The sequence below is a fragment of the Aythya ferina genome (assembly GCF_964211825.1).
Source record: "Aythya ferina genome assembly, chromosome: 3".
NCBI lineage: Eukaryota > Metazoa > Chordata > Aves > Anseriformes > Anatidae > Aythya > Aythya ferina.
The window spans coordinates 97,873,609-97,894,308 of NC_140298.1; the positions used below are offsets into that span (position 1 = coordinate 97,873,609).

Genomic DNA, 20,700 nt, shown 5'->3' on the forward strand with positions numbered 1-20,700 from the left:
CGGCTGTTCCTACAGTCATATGACATGAGTGGCAATTTTATTTGAACAAAGCCTGAAGGAACAAGCCTTTAATGCTTTTCAACAATTTTTCATCAAAGACTGTTAGCACTCAATCTGACAATAAATAGACTGAGATTCAGACACATGCAGTTTGCAGCGCCGAAGTTATTTCATGTTGACATTTACTATGAAAAGTTACCTTTTTTACTGTTTAACTGCACACCAAAAATCTTGCTTTTAACAAATACAGTACAAATAAAGGTCAAGGCGATGCAAGAGTGGGTAGCTTCTGAATGTTCTGAAATTTAGAACTACTTGAAGAAAAATGATGGTAGATGCTGGCATGTAAAGAAAAATAAACATGCAATGAAAAGAAAACACCAGCAAATTGTTATTGAGATGGACAAATATGTCCCCCTCTCATTGAGGGTCTAAAAAGTTCATCAATACAGTTCATCAACTTCAGCTATTATGGAATTAATGATTAAGTCAAACAAAAGTCAATCAGGTCAAATCCCATAGAATGGAAGTGGTACCTGAATGCTACATTTTGTGTTCTGTTACATAGCACAATCTTTGTTCATTATTAATTGACAGCACAGGAAGGATATGGACCTATTAGAACAAGTCCAGAGGAGGGCCACAGAAGGCTGGAGCACCTCTCCTGTGAGGACAGGCTGGAAGAGTTGGAGTTGTTCAGCCTGGAAAAGAGAAGGCTCTGGGAATGGCCTTCCAGTACCTAAAGGTGACTAAAGGTAAAGCTGGGGAGGGACTCTTTGTAAGGGAGTGTAGCAATAGGACACAGAGTAATGTCTTTAAACAAAAAGAGGGTAGATTTAGATTAGATAAAAGGAAAATAATTTTTTTACTGTGAGGGTGGTGAAGCACTGGAACAGGTTGCCCAGATAAGCTGTGGATGTCCCATCCCTGGAGGTGTTCAAGGCCAGGTTAGGTGGGGCTTTGAGCAACATGGTCTGGTGGGAGGTGTCCCTGCCCATGGCATGGGGGTTGGAAGTAGATGACCTTTAAGGTCCCTTCCAGTGCAAACCATTGTATGTAGAACCATACCTTACATATTTGACATGTTTTTCATATGTAGAACCATATGATTACTGTTATAAATCTGGATCACACCATCAGTTATGTCTTATACAAGCTACCAGTTCTTAAAGTCTTCTATTTCATGCCATAGTCTTTGAGAAATTCCTGTTCAAAAGTCCTCTCTTGCATGTCACATCACATCCTTCACATTATCCCAGGCTCTTTCAAGAGATAAGGACACCCACAAAAATTATTTTTACACAAGGGCACTACAAAGACGTTAGAAGAGACCCGGATCTAAGCAAGCCCAGTCTTCTCTACAAGAAGCCAACTAAGCAGTGTGAATATGAGCCACTCTGAAGGAAATGATATGGCCTAGGAAGGCAACAATTGCTCCTTGGATAATTTTATTACTGAAGATACAGCCCAGGTCAGCCACACCTCTGACTGGAATGTCAAGTACCTGAAATTAGTCAGACAAATCCAGGTGTTATTGTTCAACTTCTTCCTATGTATAAATACCAGTTAAACGGCCATAAACAACAATGGTCTGAATGTAACAGCCAGTCACACACTAACAATAACGAACATTATAAGGTCAAAGGCATAGTTAAAAGGATGAATTTGCAGACTGCCCACACCCTATATTGTATTTACACAAAATGTTCTGACCAAACAAATGAAAAGTACACTGGTAAAAAGCATATAATCAGCCTTTCACAATTTCTGTGGTATAAATAGGCTCTACTGTCAAAGACAAGAGGATAATTTCAGATTAATTTGTAGAGAATTAACACTAGTATAACTGGTTCAGCAACACTTAATTAATGAAAGGATAAGCAGAGTTCATGCCTGAGGCAAATGCACTATGAGATTATAAAATGCAGCAACTACGCAGCTCAGTATCAGCAAAGGTACCATGTTAGCTAATGAGTCTTGAGCACTAAAATGGGGGCACGCAGAATGGCAGCTTCACCCCCTAGGTCAGTTCTGCTGGGAATAAATTGAGGTTAAAGGCCTCCTAATTAGTGAGCAGAGGGGAAAAAAAAAAAAAAAAGGAAGAAAAAAGTGCATGTATATTACTCATATTACTCATAATGAATGATTCAAGTTAATCTAATTAAAAGTCAAAAACTTATTCAAAAGAATGAAGAAAATGAATACAGTTAAGTCTGTACAATAGGAAAAGGCAATGAAGAAGAGTTCAATGCTTGTTAAATTCAATTAACTTTGTTATTGAGACCTCTAATTAGTCATTCTAGAAAAGAGCAACAAAAATGAAAATATATCAGTTCAGAATGGCATATAAAGACCTTAATAGCAGAATTTACTCTGAATTCTATGCACATATGCATTAGTTATGATTCCAAAGTCATTAGCTAAATATAATAAAAATCCTGTTCTATAACTTCAATTCTAAAAACTTTTATTGCATGTTTGGTTACAGTTGATTAAATAATGGACAATTTGTTAGAGGAAGCTCCAAATCAGAAAACTGTAGGGAAAGAGTTTGAACTGTGGCTACTTGTTGAGGAAGGAAGAAGGACCACTTAGGGCTGATTATTTTATTTAAATAATTTTTATGACTCACAGTTATTATAAAAGATTAGATTATCTACATATTTCCAAAAATTGTTTTTCCTTTTTTAATTTTTAAGACTACTCCTGTTCTAAATTAAGGATTTAATCTTGCTTTTTGTTTGTTTGTTTAAATGAGAACTACTGCTGAAGAACAAGTCAGGAAGTTTGATTTAAAATTCTTCCAAATAAAAATATTTCAGTAGGAATTTTTCCATTGTAAAAACATCAAAATCTTTCCACATATTTTCCTACCTCAGCTACTAAGCAACACATTCTAAAAATATTTTAAGTATATTTCCTCACCTTGCAAGCAAGTAGAACTTCACATTCTTCTGTAACTTCCCAATACAAAAACTCTGAGAAGTGAGGACCTAAGAAAGAAAATAGCCTTAAAGCATATGTTATAAAATGAAGGAAAGGATAACAGAGTTATCCTTTGTGAAAGAAACAAAAAGGCTAATAATTACATTCTCACATCCCTACACCAGAATTATCAGAGAGCACTCCTGAACTACCCATGAACAAGAAGGAAAATCGTGCAGTAAGTATTAATTGTATTAACACAGGTGTCTAAAGTATAGATTAGAAACCTGAGGCACTTATCTGTTAGTTTGTAGGGTAAATCATGTAGTATTCCAAAATGTAAAACAGTGAGAAAAACAAGTATGTTTATTAAATAAGTTTATGCCCAATTTCTAAGCAAGCATAGGAAAGAAATAGAATAGTTACAAACAATATGATGTGTTTAATGCATGTGGAACTTAAGAATAAAATACTGTATTCAAATGCTCACCAAATTACAATTTCAAAGCAAAAAACCCATGCCTGACAGTTTTTGTCCAAATTAATTGAAGTTAAAAATATATATTAATCATTCCAGCAGAACAGGAAATATCCCTCTTCCCTATTTATGTTCTGAAGTCAATTATGCATGTCCTTCAGTAAATTTACTGATATACATACTCTTTGAAGTTATTGTGGTTACTCATATCAGTAAATTTTTGAGTATGTTTTAATGTCTGGAGGATCAGATTGCAATACCCACAGATGGGAGGTAGCAAACTCCTAGACTTTCACTTAAATCATTGATTGTGAGTATATATACAGTATAATTTCTTCCCTAAATCTATTTTTATCTTAGACTATAAAACAAATGTATGTACATTTAGTACCTAAAATTTTGCCTGGACAGAAACCACAGGCTCAAGATTTTAATCTTCCTTTACTGACGTTTTGCTGTCAGTTCTTCTGTCAATTATAATGAATGGACAACTTGTTTGTTTAAAACTAAACATGCTGAAGTGTTTTGCTGGTTTGAAGCCCACAGTAAGCATACTTCTCATGAATATTCAGCAAATATAACCTCTTGTAAGGATTCCCACTTTATTTCTCTACTTAATTAAAGTTCTGTCAAAATTTGCAAGTATTATACAACAATGTTAGAAAATAATATCCACATCCAGCAAGGGTTCAATACCCCCTCCAACTGCATGATATACTTATCTTCTAATGAAGTCAATGGAAGTTAGAAGCACCTAGTATTCACCAGGAATGCATTGTGCACTGCAAAATGGGCCAAAAATCACTAATCTGTTCTCTTACCTTGCTTCCTGAGAAATTCCTTTCGTTGGAGCTCAGATTCAGCCAATACTGCCTTAAATGCTAAATTTCAGAAGAGGTAAACAAAAGATCAGTTAGTCACAAAAGTAGTCAAGAAATAATTGAAGTTTATTTCTTCACCTGTCTCACTGAAATTTTCCATGTTTAATGAACTTACCATCTCCAATGAGAACCAATGAAGACTGGTTCTTGGCCTTTCCATCTTGAATCTGTACTGTGTAGGTACCTTCATTGTCAATTGTAAATCGGTCCATCACCATTTCTATAATACCATTTGGACGGTCGCAATTTATTTTATGCCTCTGAAATAAATAAGCAATAACTTTAGTATAGTGTTAATTACTTATGAATCACTATCAAAGTATGCATATTTTGGATCCCCCAACTCCACACTTGATCTTTTTCATGTTTTCATTCTTTTTAATCATAAACTATAGGAAGAGGGCTGTGATTTCCTTTGCTATTGTACAACAAGGTCCCAGAGGTGGCAGTAAGTGTGCATTTGGAATACTCAAATCATCATAATACAGGTGTTTTAGATTTAAAAATAATAGTTTATTGTACTATGCACATCGGAAGAAGAGGTTCCACATCCAGCCTTTAGTTGCAGTACAGCTTCCAGCTCAACAAAGGGTTTTGCTAGTTTGAAACACTGTTCCTAGCAGAGTATAAAGACAGCTGCAAGTGTTAAGTTTGTAGACACAGATCTTCAAACATGTACCTTGTAAATAAATCCATCATAACAAATTCAAACCATCATAACTACTAAATACCTCTAAGACATAAGTGGCAGCTTGATACAGGATTTTTTTCCTCACTAAAAAAATATATTTAGGAAGGATATAATGATTTGCTCATCTTCTACTACCTATTATTTTTGGGGAACACTAAAGTGTAAGACCATGACAGAGAACAGTAACTTGTGGCTTCCCCATTCAAACCCAACAGAGATTCTGGGAACTAAGAAGATTAACAAAGTCCAACAAAAGAGAATTAAGATTCTGTCAAAAAATCTAGCTACCTACTAAAGTCCTTGGAGAATACCCAAAATACCAAATATTGACTTGACTTCTAAAATAAATATGCTTTTCACTGTTTGTGTCCTTTTTGTGTTTGCTTTCTAATAATTATTCCAGAAAGATAAATTATAAGCAGGAACCTTCGAGAAAATAGAAAATTATAAGCAAATATTGGACAATAAGTGCAAAATGTGTTTAGAATTTGCAGGTACTATTTTAGATACAACCACATTATCCTAAATAATATCTCTTTCATTCAGTTAGTAAACTATGAGGACCATGTGTCCCACTAACAGTGACATTGTTTGAATCTCAACTAAAAAATTCCTGAAGTAAAGCAAAAAATAATTACACAAGTTACTTGGTCAATGTGTTTGGGTAACTAAACAGCTAAGGATGTTACATGACAACCGTTCCATTCATGAGGGGACAAAAGTATCACTTTTAAGTGATGCAGTAAGTTATTATAGAGCCTGTAGTTGTTATAAGGAGACAGGAGGCCTTATAAACAGAATATTTTTATTAACCTTCTTCTTGGAGTCCAAAACCTGAAACAGATAAAGCCACGAGCTTTATCTGTGTGTTTAGGAAAGAATAAGAAAAAGGAAAGGAAAAAAAAAAGGGGGGGCGGGGGGAGATGGGGTAAAAATAACACTTGTTGAACTCTCTGGGACCAATTCCTTAAGTGGAAGGAACTTTAAGTACTTGTCTAAAATTAGAAAGAATGACCCCACATATATTTCTTCACCTTTGAGGGACGCCTCCCAGCCAGCTTCAAGAACAGATTCACTGTTATATGGACAGCAAGCCTGGTAGAATAGCTCCCACACAGATGCAGGACTTTATGCAATGTATACTCACTTAATGTTCAGTACACCAAAACTACCAGCTGGCGAAAACCTGCAAAAGTAGTCAACTGAAGGACAGTTATAAGGGTAGGGAAATCTGCCACGCTTGCAGCTACCTGAGGTGCCTATCTAAGAATAGCATTGACATATTCAAGGTTGTTAGCATTCATTACTGGTGCTTTCAAATGTACCAACAGTACAAGTGTAAATTAGGGTATGAATTTGTAAAGTTCTGTCAAGTTTATAATAATGTCAACAACAACAACAACAAAAAAATGCATCCAATGCACATTATAAACTGTATGATAAAACAGAACACCTGAAAAAGAAAGAGTCAAAAGTACCGAGGAGAAGACAGAACTGAAAACATGAAAAATATTGTAAATGCTGTAAATAAATGAAAATATAAAGCCATGGTTCAATGTAACAGAGAAAAAAAAATACATAGGCACTAAAAATGAGACATAAATCCTTTAATGAAATGTCTTTTCATTCCCCTTCATCTTAAAACTAAAAGATCATTAAAAGAACATGTATTATGGAATTGTGAAATGACAAAATATATCTTAAAATGGATGAAGACAGTAGGACCAGATGACCTTGACCCTGTTTTGAATTGAATAGCGGTGGTGCCTGCCCTCTCCTAGAAAATCAGAATAAGGAATACTGAGGCTTTGGGAATGAAAAGACTTCAGTGCAATTCCTATGGAAATAACGGGCACCTGAAATTCAGAAAGGTGTTAGGAAGACATGGCAATCAATTAGAAAAGAAGGAAATGTGTAAGCTTCAGAAATTATTTATTCTCTTGTATAGGAATTTGTGAAAAGCGAACAGTTCCAAAAAATTAATATAACCAAAAATAAGTATAATTACTTATATAAGAGATTATATATATGAGTGGAGAAGATAGGCCAGGTAGATTTAAAAGAGAGGGTATAGTTGCGGCAAATTGTCAAACAGCACAAATTCAAATTCTCACTTTTAATTTCTTGCCCACAGAAGTCAAGGACAACACTTGCATTAATTTAATGAGTTCTCAGAGAGAAGGTTAAATTGAGATTTTCCAGAAGCAGAACAAGAAAAGCAAGCTGTATGTTTCAATCTGATTCTTTAACACACTTCCTAAAACGTTTGTATTTCTTGCTTTTGAGTAAAGAAAAATCATTAAAATATTAAAATTACAGCTGAGTAAGTGGGGTTCAGTTCATTCCATTCTCAGATTATTTCAAAATATTACAGAAACTGTTCCCTTTGTAGCACCTAGAAGGAAACATTTATCACTTTAGCCAGTGTCAAGAAACAGGCTACTATTCACCAGCATAATGGTCTATTGAACATGTTCAGTGACTGTAGTCCAGTCTCCAAGCAGGTTTTAGAGTGTAATTAGGCTTCTAACTATTGCCATTATGCAGCAAGATGAAGTTCAATGATTTTATTGGCACAATAAATACCAGGCTTTTATGTGACTTTCCACAAAAATATCATCAATCTCCAAAAGTAAATGTCACCTGTGGGTTACTAATTAAAGAGGTGAAATAATGCAGATCCACTTCAAGGCACTCTCTCTCTCTGATGTCAACACTTTCAAAACATATGTGAACTAAAAATAGCTTATTCTGTTCCACCGAGACTGCCAGGACAGAATATTGCAATTTCAATACATCCTAGTCACTAATATTCAGGCTTTCAGTGCTAGAGTTTATTACTTCTTAAATTAAGAAATGCAGAGAAGAGAAGTATTTTGCTGAGGAACACTTCCTCTTCCACCTGTCAATATGTAATTAAAGGAAATGCTCCTTGCTTTTCTATGGTGTAAGAATGCTGACAAGCTTCTCCAGCCAAAAACAGGCTTTGCAACCTCAGGAATAAACTGAAACTTTCAAACAGCTGCACTGTAGGTGGATTCCTCACAGGAAAAGATATTTCTAGTACTGTACTTTATGCCCTTTATATGAACCTTACTCCAGCTTGGCAAGGATATGCCCTTGCTTTCTTCTCAACCCAGTCTTTTAGTGTCCCTTAGCATGAATGGTCTTGCTAGACCACAAGAATACAAGAAGATGCATTCCATCTGTTCTTTCGTTTTCATGTAGCCATTCAGTGCCTATTTACTGTCAAGGCCAAAATTAAAAATAATAATAAAAATAAAGGCAACCGACACCATGTAAAACTTTTGTATCCATGATTATTGTTGCATTGTCAAGTGCCTCGCACATTATATATAGAACTACTAGCAGTGGCCTCAGAGTGCCTCAGGGAACAGCATCTTGCTGTTTTGCAGTCAAAATCTGTACTTGAAGCAAGCAGCTTTTCTGACTTGAATTCTTCTCCTAAAGTATTTCAATGCTACTTTTAATCAGATGCATTTATTAAGGGTCTCTTTGACTGTTGGTCATCTAGAATAAGATCACTCTGCAACATGAATTCTACATTGTGAAAAAGATTAGGGCTAAAGATTGACACTGCTTTCAAGTATTATCAGACTCATACTAAGTAATTTTAAGCAGCTATAAAAATAGAAAAAAAAAACAACTCAGTGCATAAACTGTTATTAAGCAAATTCACAAATATATAATACTCAATATGCACTTACATCACTATTTTCAACTTCTTTATCATTAATAACAAATCTGAAGGTAGAATCTGGTGATAAACTCTCAGCTTGAATCCAGAAACGAACTTCACCTTTCTCAAGAACCTCATAAGCTAATTCTGATTTCAGAGGTATTGCTGCAGGGGAAAAAAAAAAAAAAAAAAAAAAAAAAAAAAAAAAAAAAAAAATCAATAATGCATGAACCCTTCTTAGGAAAGGGACAATTGTAGTAAAACATTAGTACCTCCCCATTATTTTTGGAATGCTAAATATGGAGTAAAGTTTATGCAGGGAAAATACATTTAATGTTCATTTTTAAATTACGTTCTCAAAGAAAGAACAGGGTTTATAATTTATTGTTTGCACGATATTTAAGGAATCTGCTAGTAGCAGACTATAACATTGTCAAAGTAAAGTTAAACTCTGAAAGACTTATAAGTAATGACAATATTTATTCAATGCAAACTAAATGCAAACTTTCCATTCTTCTAAATGAATGGAACGACAAGGAAAGCAAGTTATTCCGTGAGAAATAAAGCTTCCATTGTCTCAGGAAGAACCTTTTGGGAACTCTGGTCATAACCACATAATTATATTTCTTCTAGAAATATAGAATAAATTCAGATTTTCAACTTACTTGGATTTTTTATTTCATTGCTTATTGCCATCAAACGTTCCAACTCTGAAATTAAGAAAAACATGCGTGTTTTCATTTATTCTGAAAAAATAGTCGGAATACGAATATCAAAGAAGGTAGATAAGAACTTACATCACTATTTTCAACTTATATAATTAATCTCCTTACGTCTTATATGTGAAATACTCAACTTTCTTTAGAAGACAATGTCTTAAAAATAAGATTTAAGAAATGTAATTTCTGATGCATGGATTTAGTGAATGTTCCCATTTCAAGCATACTCTCTTATGTGAGAAAATCTAAACCGGGGATGAAACCTATTTTAAACTTCCCGTGGGACTGAAACTAAGGATGGGAGACAATAGATTCTAACCAGTGCATAAGGTTCTTTTATATGCTGACCTCCTTTCTGACAAAGTACCTGAAAATCTTGTTTTACTGTGGCAGGAAACAACATTGAGTGCAGATTTGTCTGAAAAAGGTGCAGAAAGTTCTACTTAATACATTAAATCCTCATGAAGGCTGTGTGAGTCTAGAAATCATATTCTTAGGTTTTCATACTAACCCTATTTATCATATTCATTGCTAGTATAGATCTGGAATATGAACATCACTGTCAATTCCATATTTCCAGATAATGTAAAGACCGATAGAAATTAGCATTTGTGACATAGTTGAGGATTTAGCAAAATTACAGGAGAATTCATAGCATTTAAAGAAGTTGGCTGTGATATAATGGTTTTCAGTGCTAAGACAAAAACTGACACTCATTCAGGGACACAGTACAAATACAAGTGTAATTTTGAGTGACAGATATGACCAGAGAAGACATGCTAAAAGTGGGTCATGAAACATCTTATCTTGAATAGAAAAACCTGGAAATATAAACTGAAGGCAACAAGGCCTATAAATGGTTATTGGAGTGATACTTCAAAACTAAACCAAAGGGAAGTTCTCATAATCAAATGCAGGCCTGATCATCAATAGCAAAAACATTAATCAAAAATATTGCAAGTTTACCTTCCCTAGCCACAGCAGATATTGGTAATTCTAAGAATATACACAAATGGTCCATGTCCTGGAGAACTATTCTTTTGGTAGCTGCACAATAGTTTATTCTCAACACGTACTTTGAATGGGATTGATGCATTTTACACTGTGACAGAAGTCCTGTCTACTGTCAGACTTGCACACAGTCTCATTGCTTCTTCTTGAACGTCAGAAAGAATGTAAGTGGAAGGATAATCATGCTTAGTTTGGGAACTGGGCATAACAACTACAGCCTGTGAACTGGGAAAGCAACAGTCATTTTTGTGAAAAAACAGCAAAGTTCTCCCCTTCACCTTCCATCTCAGTACCCCTCCTTAGTAAACCAAAGTCAGACTGAAGCAAATTCATTGTAACTCCAGTGATATAGAGTAGGTTTATTATATCATATGTAAAGCCTCAAATTCTGCTTCTGTCATATTAGATAAGACTCCTTGTTAGGCTGCTCATGAAGAACCAATTATAAGGTGTAAAAGGCTAGAAAGTCAAAGCACAGCATAAGTGACACACAAGATGAAGAGGTTCACAAAACAATGAAAAAAGAAACATTTTCTAGTGAAAGTGAAACAGATCTTTGCAAACAGCATGCTGTTTGCATGTGCTGGGACTATAGTCCCAGCATAAAGAAAACAAATCTAATTGGATTTTTTTTTTATTGCCTTAACTTATCCCAATTTTCATTATTGTGATAATCAGAAAAATAACTAATCACATGAAGTCAGTTAAGTTGTCTTTTGTTTTTCCCTTATGCACAGGAGAGAATGTATGGTTTGATTGTTTGGACAATTCTTTCTTGGACAATTTTCAGTTCAGTCAAGGTGATAAAATGAAGAATCATTTGAGATAGTAAGAACCTTACCTTCATCATCCATAACAAAGCTGGATGAAACTCCATCAGTATCACTAACTGAGATAGAATAAGTTCCCAAGTCTGATTTATCGGGATTCTTGAAGTACAGCTTAGAACTAAAATAATCAATAATGAAGGATATAATTAGTGGGTTTTCTCAGGTTATTGAGATTTTTAACAGTACAGGCTTCTGGTACTTTGATACAAACTTGCATGACTTACTGATCTCCTTCTGTTTCAATCTTATATTTATCAGAATCTTCAATCTCCTCATATGATTTACCCCATGCAAAATGAGATGCGTCTGTAGCTTCTTTGCACTCAAAAGCCAGGTAAATATTACCCTCATCATCCACACCTGAAAAGATTTCTTTCGTTCCTGCAAAATGGGAATCAAATCAAATGTCAAAGGTACATTTCTTTTTAGGGTTGTAATTCAGAAATGATGAAAGCCTATGCAGATTCTGTCCTTCTCCACTAATGTATATTGTTTTACTTGCATATATAGAAGAATGTTTGTCATATTCTGATTCAACATCACATTCTACCAACATTCTTACTCTGCAAACACACAAAAAAAAGCATGCTAAAATATTAAAGGCTTACTGAGAAACAAAGCTATAAAATGAAACTGAATATGAGAATATGTAAACAAAATAATTTTATTATCAGTCTTGAAGTTTAAATAGACATGTAATGTTATCCTTCTTTTCATCCAGAGCAAGTAGCACCTCTGTTTATGAAAAGAAAAACTAAAATAACTAATTATCAAAATATTTCCTGCAGTAAATAAAACAAGGCTTGGCAGCATCTCTGTACCCACAGAAGTTTTTCAAGTTTTAAGGCTAAGAGCTCCTGAACTCTCAAACTACTTATCTGCACTAAAATATCAAATCAGATTTATCAAATCCACCTCTAAGTATTTCAGTATTTTAGAAGTAGAGGAGATAAAACAGTTCATTACCTGGCTTTGCCTCAACAAGCACTGGTTCAGATACCTCAGACGACTTGCCTACCCCAGCATCATTCACTGCACGAACTTTGAACACATAGGTATGACCCTCATGTAAATCTGTGACCTTGAACAGGATAAAGATGTTGGTCAATATAATAAAACAGTCTAAACTCTTTTGTTTAACTATATGAAGATGTTAGCAGAAGCGTATATACATATATATCTTTGTTGTACTGAACCATGTGTTCTTAAAACTCAGTTTTGAATTAACACTAACTACAATGTAAATGTTACCTTAAAATAGCGCTGTGCAGTAGGTTTTTCATTAGCAGTGATCCAGTCCTCTTTATCTACTTCCTTATAGTCCACTAAATACCCAGTAATGGGGCTTTTGCCTTCATACACAGGAGCTTTCCACAGAAGAACCAGTGATGTGTTTCTCACTTCACAAACTGTGAGATCATAGGCAGGGCCTAAAATATTTCAAATATTGGAATTTCACTTCAATATAATAAACTTTTAAAAAGTAGAGATGGAAATATACAATTTTAGTTTTGTTTTTACTATGTTTGCTTTCAAATATCTCCTCCCATAGAATAGACTTTGTATATGTGATATTGAGGCACACAGTAATAGCTGCTTTATACGATGAGTGACATTAGTATTTGAAAGCATGCATTCTTAGCTGGATCTCAGTAACTCCATTCTAAGGGAAAGTAATTCATCTGGAAAATCCATGAAGTTTAAAACTTTCCAACAAGGAACAGAGGTTTCTTGTGTATTATTTAATTATCTAGTCCCGAATCAAAGTTGCTTCACTGAGCTTAGACTCAGGTTCATAATTTAGCATCAGGATTTTTTTTTTCTTGGTATACAGGAAACATGATCCTTCATAGTGGTCCAGAACCCACCAGTACAGTGGACTTGGGATCAGACTTTATGTGCCCTGGCAGAAAAGCATTTTTAATTGTGAGCTGAATAATGTTAGCCAAGAAGAACTTTTGAAAAGAGTATCTGCTAGGAGACTTATTTACATCAAAAGCATTATGATGCTGTAGGAACAAGTGAGCATTCTTACTTTTGAAGCTATCAATTAATGTTCTCACTACGATATTTTTCTCTCATCCCTTAACTGTTTTACTGTTTTGGTTCCATTCAGTTTAACCTGAAGTATTAAAGTATTACTTTTTTTTTTTTTTTTTTTTTTTTTACCACAGTCTTGTTATTTATTTATAGCTGTAGGCTATAAAGGCATAATCATATCCATTTACTACCATACTGACATCACCTGTGACACAATACTGCTATTCAGCTGAAGACTGTAGATGGGAGCTTGCCTGCTGGTAATTTAAATTTAGAGTGAGGAAAGATGAAAGTACCTGAGACTTAAGGATATGCCGGTGTTGTCAGTTAGGCCTAAATAAAGATAATACTTTTCCGTAGTAAATGTCTCATCATGTAAAACAAAGTAGAAAAACTTTACAAATAAACATGATTGCAATTGCAGCTTATATGATGTTAATTTGTGAGGAATTAATATGAGATTTCTAAAGGTAGAAATGCAGCACATTACAGCAAAAACAGCAGGAGTTTCTCCATAGTGGATAAACACATTTCAAAAAAACAAACAAACAAACAAACATATGAGTACCTGCTGCAGGTCTTATGAGGTTAAACGTTAGATTTCTCACGGAAAGACTGCAATTTTCAGGGAACCTAAAGTCTTCTCTCAGGGCTCTGGGAAAATCCCAACCTAAATGCCAACCTATAGCCAAAGATACTTAAATTTCCACTAGCAGATGCATCTGCTAGAAATCTAGACAGCAGAAGAAAAAGTGTAATGAAGTATGTTCTATTCTGAGGAGTCTGAGACCACAGATGTTCCTTTTTTTTTTTTTTTTTTTTTAAAAGTCATGTAAAATAATTCATTAGATATCATCGCTAGCTCACAGAGGCTCACAGATACACCTAAGACTAAAGTTCTGTAGAATGATGAAATAATAATGGGCTCTGGGCAAGGAATCCATCACTCACACTGGAAGTCTTGCAAGGAGTTTTGGTCATTCGAAGGAAGCCTCTCTTCCATATCAAAATGTGGAAGAATATTTTGTTGACACTGGGAGTATATTGCAGTCACATTACATTAGTCTTCGATATCTTTAGTCAGCCAGGGAAAAGGATCAGCCTCTTTCTTCCAGTCTTAAATCTCAAATATTTCTTTTTGCTGTTGCTAAGCCACTGTTTAAAAAAGGCTTGGGAAATATTTTAACAGGTTTGGATTTGGGGAGACAAGAGGGTTGTTTCCTTGTGGTGTGTTTTAAGCAGGAAGGATGCAATACTCTGCTCAGCTGTTTCATAATGAGAACAATGTAATCAGCTAAGGAGCACAAAGGTCAGATTGTTCATTATGAAAATGAAAATTTCATTCTCTTCATTTTCTAAAAGTACCTTTTATTTTACTTCTTTATATATCATTTAAAATGAAGGATGAAGGATAATCTTCATTGGTTTACACTAGGCAATTTCACTGACATTTTCAAAACACTATAAATCACAGATCCTTTGTTTAAGGAAAATAATTGTTCCTCTGATGATGTATTTATACTAAATATTACAGAATGATAAGAAAATGTAATTAACACAATGAGAGTTAAAGTCAAAAGATTAAACATTTTGTTATTGACAGCTTTGTCATATCATTAAATCCAGAAGGTAAGATTTACAAACCCAGAGAAGAATTTAGTTAGAAAACATGGAGAACAACTCTCTGACATGTGGTTTTGCAGAAAAGAATCTGGATATTAAAAAGAAGTAAACCCTAAACTTAGTATAACAGTGCAAGATTTTTTTAAAAGACAAATAGGAATTTATAAACAGGAAGTCATTTTAGCATGTGTGGAATTACTCTTTCTCTGCTCAGTACTGATAAATCTTTATTTGAAATAAGGTCTCCAGTTTGTGTGCTGCCATTCAAGAAAGACATGAACCAACACATTTATTAGAGATGGGGAATACATTACCCTTTGGGAAACACTGCACAAACTGTTTTTTGTTAACTGAAGGGGAAAACTGGGGGTCTGATAAAGTTTTAAACACAGGAAGTCTGTTGCAAAAAGGAAAGGCACAGTATCTTCTTCACATCCTCCATGGACTGGATGAGGAATAAAAAGGATTAAATTGCAAGAAGAAAGATTCAGGAATATCAGAAAAACTTTTGAATTGTAAGCACAGTAAGATTAGAAATAGATCCTGCCCAGAGATCCTGGACTTCCTTCGTGGGTGGAAGTCTTTAAGGATGGATTAAGCAAGCCTCTGTCAACAGCTAGATAAGTATAGCTGATCCTGCATGGGGGCAAGGAGTCAAACTGGATGACATCTGAGGCTCTTCCATAGTAAATGATTCTATTATCTCACTGAATTATTTCTTGTTTCTGGTTCTAGGCAAGAAATACATTTTACATATAATAGAAAGGGAAAATGAAATTTTCTCACCTTCTTAAGCTAATTATGCCTTTTTGAAATAACTAAAAATTCTAGTAGTTTTACTAAAATAATTTGAGGCATTTGTTTCTGTTTTATAGAGAAAAAAACTGCATGAACATTTAGGCATGAAGCAGATGTGTATAGGTGTCAGACAGATCCTGACTACTTAAATGGGTATTAGAATGGATCCTTAATTGTATTCTGTACCTCAGTGTCATAAATAGGATACATTTTAACAACACAGCTGTGTTTTACAGCATTTTGGGGAAAAGAAGGTAGAAATACGTAAAAGCAGTAGGTGCCTGTGTTTCATTATGGGCATATATCACTATATATATTGTGACATCCTTTTTTTTGGGAAATCAGTACCAGACATCAGAACTAGTTTCAGCAAAAGTGATGTTCAGCACTAGTGAGAGTGTTATGAAATAAGCATAGTGGCCCCCAAAAACCCTTTCACAGATTATTAACATAACTCAAGCACTACTGAGGGAAATCAATTCCCTAGATGTCTAAAATTTAGGAACAAATGTATATGCTCATGAAATACCTAAAGATCAACTTTTTATCTGCTAGTGGTCTTGAATTCACAATATTTCCTTTTTTTGTTGTTGTTGTTTGTTTTTTTGTTTTAAGGAGTTAGCATTGCAATCACCAGATTTGAGCTATATCTGTACTGTTAAACTACAAGCAACCTAAACACAGTTTTGAGTACCAGCACAGAATTGTTCCTACTATGCGGTTGTTAGCACATTTGTTCTAACACTTAGCTAATAACAATCTGTCAGGTAACACCTGGGTACAATCTGAGGTAATCACATAAATAAGGGAGCACAGTAGCTGAGGCTGTGAGAATTTAGTTGTGAGTTGTGAGGTATGTTGTGCTACTTGCCTATAGGCCATGAAATAGGCCCCTGCTGTGTCTTATTTATGAACAAAAACATAGTTTGGGGGTATGAAGCTCCTGAAATAGTCTTAATATACTGAAGTTATTATCCTGGGTATAACACAAAAACAAAATATGTTGTACTGGTGAAGAGGGTAAGATGGACCTTATAGGTCTGGGGATAAAAACCTGACAGAAATTAAAACACACAGTAAAGGCTGAAGACTTTCTGTTCTGATATGGGCAGTGAAAGAAGGTGATGCTCAGCAAGCTAAGTAAGGATCACCCACTTCTCAGAACATCCAATGTCATCAGTGGAGATATGGAGGCAGCTTTTAACAGGAGATCTTAGAAGCAGTGGTAAATTCAACAGGTAAGTATGGCAAGAATGAACCAAAAGACATCCAGCAGTTTGGCTGGAGCATTACAATGTCCGTGTTTTAAGGTCTTTATATTAAATTTAAATCCATGAGAAACTAATTAACTTACCAGGTTCTGGCATAGTCCAAGCTTTACACTTAAAATGCTCACTAGGGTCTGAAGGTTGACCTATTCCAACTATATTTGCAGCAGCAATTTTGAATTCATAGAAGGCATCTTCTGTCAAATCTTCTACCTTTTTGGAGAAAACAAATCGATATTATCAAAAGCTATGTTTTACTGTGTTTAAATAAATGAAACACTTAAAAATAAACATTTTGCCATTGTATAATTCATTATCGGGATTTACTGCTGTGCTTGGAGTACTGACAGGCTCTAATCTAGAGAGTTTTACTCTTAAACCAAACATGCTATAGCAGTCTAGGCTGTACTTCCATATTTCTGCCCCATCATCCATATTTCTGCCCCAACAGCACTCAATGTGTGGGCATGAGAGGTTGTAAAAGATTAGAACAAAGGTCCAGGGAGACCCACAATGGCCAGCTGCAGGTAATTAGGGAAGAGTGTTCTAAGATGAAATACCTTCTTTCACTACTTATGAATGATTGTTCATAAGCCATTCACTTCAGGAAGAGTTCAAATGGTGTTTTGGTCTATAGAGGTTATAGTGGACTGACCAGGAAAGAGAAGAAAACAGGAAACTAAAGGAAAAGCCAATCCATTTAGTTCAGCAGTGTGCTGGTATAACACTGGGAGTCTCTCTTGCCGTTTTTTTTCAGGCTTATGTGTCTTTTTCTTTACATTACCTCCCATTACAAGATGAGGAAGTAGGTATGGAATCCATGTTATGTCTCTGCCAACGTCCCTAGTAAATGAACCTGGACTTTCCCAATGAGTCTATCACCACATCACCATCTCAGATTTTGAGGTCAAGCTATGCAAGCTATAAGGCATGAGATTTTTGCCACCCTGAGCACCTCCTTCCTTTACCAGACCACAATAAGCAAGTCCTCTCCGATTCAGTCCTCTGGGTAATTTTCCCAGAGTTTTACTTAATCATGTATCTCAAGAGAAAGATGCATCTGTGGTCAGTACATCTAGTAGTAGTGAAACTGGACTGGTTTAAATTTTCATGAATAAATAAACTATGTCTGTATTCTCAGGGAAAATAAAAGAGAAAGGATTTTAGTGTGATATTTTTTATGGGAACAAACATATGATGGGATAGTTATGTGAGGCAAGACCAAAGCAAACAAAATAAGCTAGGAAAAGCCAGGCAGTGATACAATTTAGATAGAATTTCCTGACAATAGAGAGCTATATAGTATAAATTACAAGAGACAACAACAACTCAGCTTGTAAATATGGTTTTGAAAACCCAGATTATTACAGAAAGAATGTCTGTGGGTTCCCACAGAATTATTTAATCAGAGAAGATTACACTTTAGTGATTTCCTGGTGCTGTACTGTGTATCTGAGGGTTTTCTCTGCTTGCAGTATCATAAATATGCTGTGCTACTAAAAACTATCTTCCTTTTATTTCCCTTCAGTATTTCAGATTCCAGTCCATCAAAATAATGTATGAAGATGCACCTTCAGGCACAAATACAGCTACTAGCAGGACTGAGATTTACATATCATATTAATTAAACTCTGAATGGTTTCCCTTAATTTACATTACTCATTTGTTTACAAATGCATTAAACAGTGAAAATATTTGGAAAGCATTGCGTAGCATTGCCCTTTTGAGCCTATCCTATCCATTCTTTTTTTGTTTCTCACGATCCATGCTCCATCTGCTATGTCAGAGATGCTAGTTATAAACTCAGTCAAAAGCACTCATACACCTGAGTATTGCCAACTGCCTTCTATGCATGAAATATTCCTCCTGAGCTCACCTGAAGCATTTTCTACTTTAGCATCAAATTTCTGCTAAAGACCTGCTTCTGCCCTGGCATTTATGGAAAAGTTAATGGCTTGCAAAGATAATTTTAAGAAGCATTTTTTGGAAAAAAATAATAAAATCTGATTGTTTAACTTAACAAGCATCATATTATCATATTGATAATCAGTATCATATTGATATTAATTACTTCCTATATCCTATCTTATTAATCTTTCTTCTTGCAGGTTAACATCGGAAATTTCCTCTGTTAAAAAACATTCGGCACATAAGAGCTACCAGAAATAATTTATTTCAAAACTAAAATTATTGATCTAGTACTCTGGAAAGGAGGATAGTAGACATAACGGTAAGTTTATCAATATACACTCTTTCCATTTGCAAGCAAAAGTTGAGAGAAAGAGCAGAGCCCATTACATTCCAGCCCATCTCCATTTCATTTTCACATCTCTAGTTCTACAGACAACATGGTAATCTGTCCTGATAAATTTTTCTTCCATCTTTTCTCTGCAAGTTATTACAGTGGTGATACACATAGTATTCATTAATGAATACAGTTAATTAAGCATTCCATAGCTTATCTTGTCCTTTGTAAGAAATGTGCTTCACAACTATTTCTTCAACAGTTTCCTCATCTAGATGGAAATACTGGTCTTTGAATTTCATAGCAACAGATGTCACAGATTTATGATATCTCCAGCCCAGTTTTTAGGCTTTTTGCACTCCAAAATACACTGTGGGAGGGCCTGTTTGTATTGCAGTAAATAAACTTTAAATAATTTATCTGTAAGAAAGCAGAACTCTGCCAAAAGTGAAGAAATAGTACAAGTCCAGAAAGTTAAGGATTAAAAAGTACCAACCGTATAAATTGTCCGGGTAATAAGGGAAGAATTGACTTCATGCCAGTTTTGATGGTTAGCTTCCCGTTTATCCATATAATAACCAAGGATTGGGGAACCTCCACTGTACTTCGGTGCTTTCCAGCCAAGGGTCATTGAATGACCATCACAGTTCAGAAGCGTAATACCATGAGGATATGATGGGCAAGCTATAAGGAAATAAGCATCCTGAGAGTTAGGACAGTCTAAAACACTGCAGTGTAGTTGTAAAGTTGCTAACAAACATTAATTTTGTCTCCAGGCATAAATGTGGAAGCTCCTGTATGAAACATCTGCCTAATGTGCTGTCCTCTCAGGAGACAGTAAGAAGGAACTAGTGAAGACCTTTGGTACTGGAAATGGTAATGCCAGCAAAAGCGTCTCCAGACCAGATTTTATGCTGGAAGATTGAAATGGCTCAGAAGACATCTTCCTGCTAAGAAGCAAATAAACTAATCAAATTTTGGAATACATTAAGAATTAATCAATAAAAAATGCCTATGAGTTTAAATGAAGTGAAGTCATATGACTGTCTATGGCCTTCATGTTTTTTCCCTCCTATCCCCGTACTACAAGCCTACTATAGACTAAGAGTTCTATCTGCCTTTTAAGGAATAGAAAATATTTAGGCTTTCATTGGCTTAACCTATCTTAGACAGAAAAGACATTTTTTTCTTGAGTCTACTCCTACCTGTAGCAGAAGCATAAATTCCATGTAGGCAGCTTCCTATGAAGAGAAGTTATTCCTGAGCTGGTTTTTAGACCTATTGAACTCACAAACACCCTTTCTAGCAAACGCCATTTTGTATTTGCCATCTGTGTATGACAGTTTGCCAGAAGACATGCCTTTCTTGCCCTGTTGTGCTACAGTCAGTACAACCTAAGGTCCTGCACTTAAAGCTCATCTGATCTTTTCACTTAAATTGCCAGTATAACTTGAGACAATGTGACTTTCCTCATAAAGAATATAAAGGGTA

General features: G+C 35.0%; 1 protein-coding gene and 1 long non-coding RNA gene across 4 annotated transcripts in view; one reads left to right on the top strand and one right to left on the bottom strand.

The window, feature by feature from the left end:
* Positions 1–20,700, bottom strand: part of MYOM2 (myomesin 2) — a 93,631-nt gene that overhangs the window by 14,117 nt on the left and 58,814 nt on the right. For all 3 annotated transcript variants that reach the window (XM_084514407.1, XM_084514408.1, XM_084514406.1), the window contains 11 exons: positions 19,706–19,893; positions 17,051–17,177; positions 12,487–12,665; positions 12,202–12,316; positions 11,460–11,616; positions 11,247–11,353; positions 9,341–9,385; positions 8,704–8,840; positions 4,400–4,544; positions 4,225–4,284; positions 2,926–2,993 (listed from right to left, as the gene is read on the bottom strand). In XM_084514407.1, the coding sequence (XP_084370533.1) occupies positions 2,926–2,993; positions 4,225–4,284; positions 4,400–4,544; positions 8,704–8,840; positions 9,341–9,385; positions 11,247–11,353; positions 11,460–11,616; positions 12,202–12,316; positions 12,487–12,665; positions 17,051–17,177; positions 19,706–19,893 (1,328 nt within the window). The remainder of the gene's footprint in view (positions 1–2,925; positions 2,994–4,224; positions 4,285–4,399; positions 4,545–8,703; positions 8,841–9,340; positions 9,386–11,246; positions 11,354–11,459; positions 11,617–12,201; positions 12,317–12,486; positions 12,666–17,050; positions 17,178–19,705; positions 19,894–20,700) is intronic.
* Positions 16,577–20,079, top strand: LOC311434302. Its single transcript, XR_014691363.1, has 3 exons — positions 16,577–16,934; positions 19,073–19,194; positions 19,986–20,079. It is a non-coding gene; the product is annotated as an uncharacterized lncRNA (long non-coding RNA).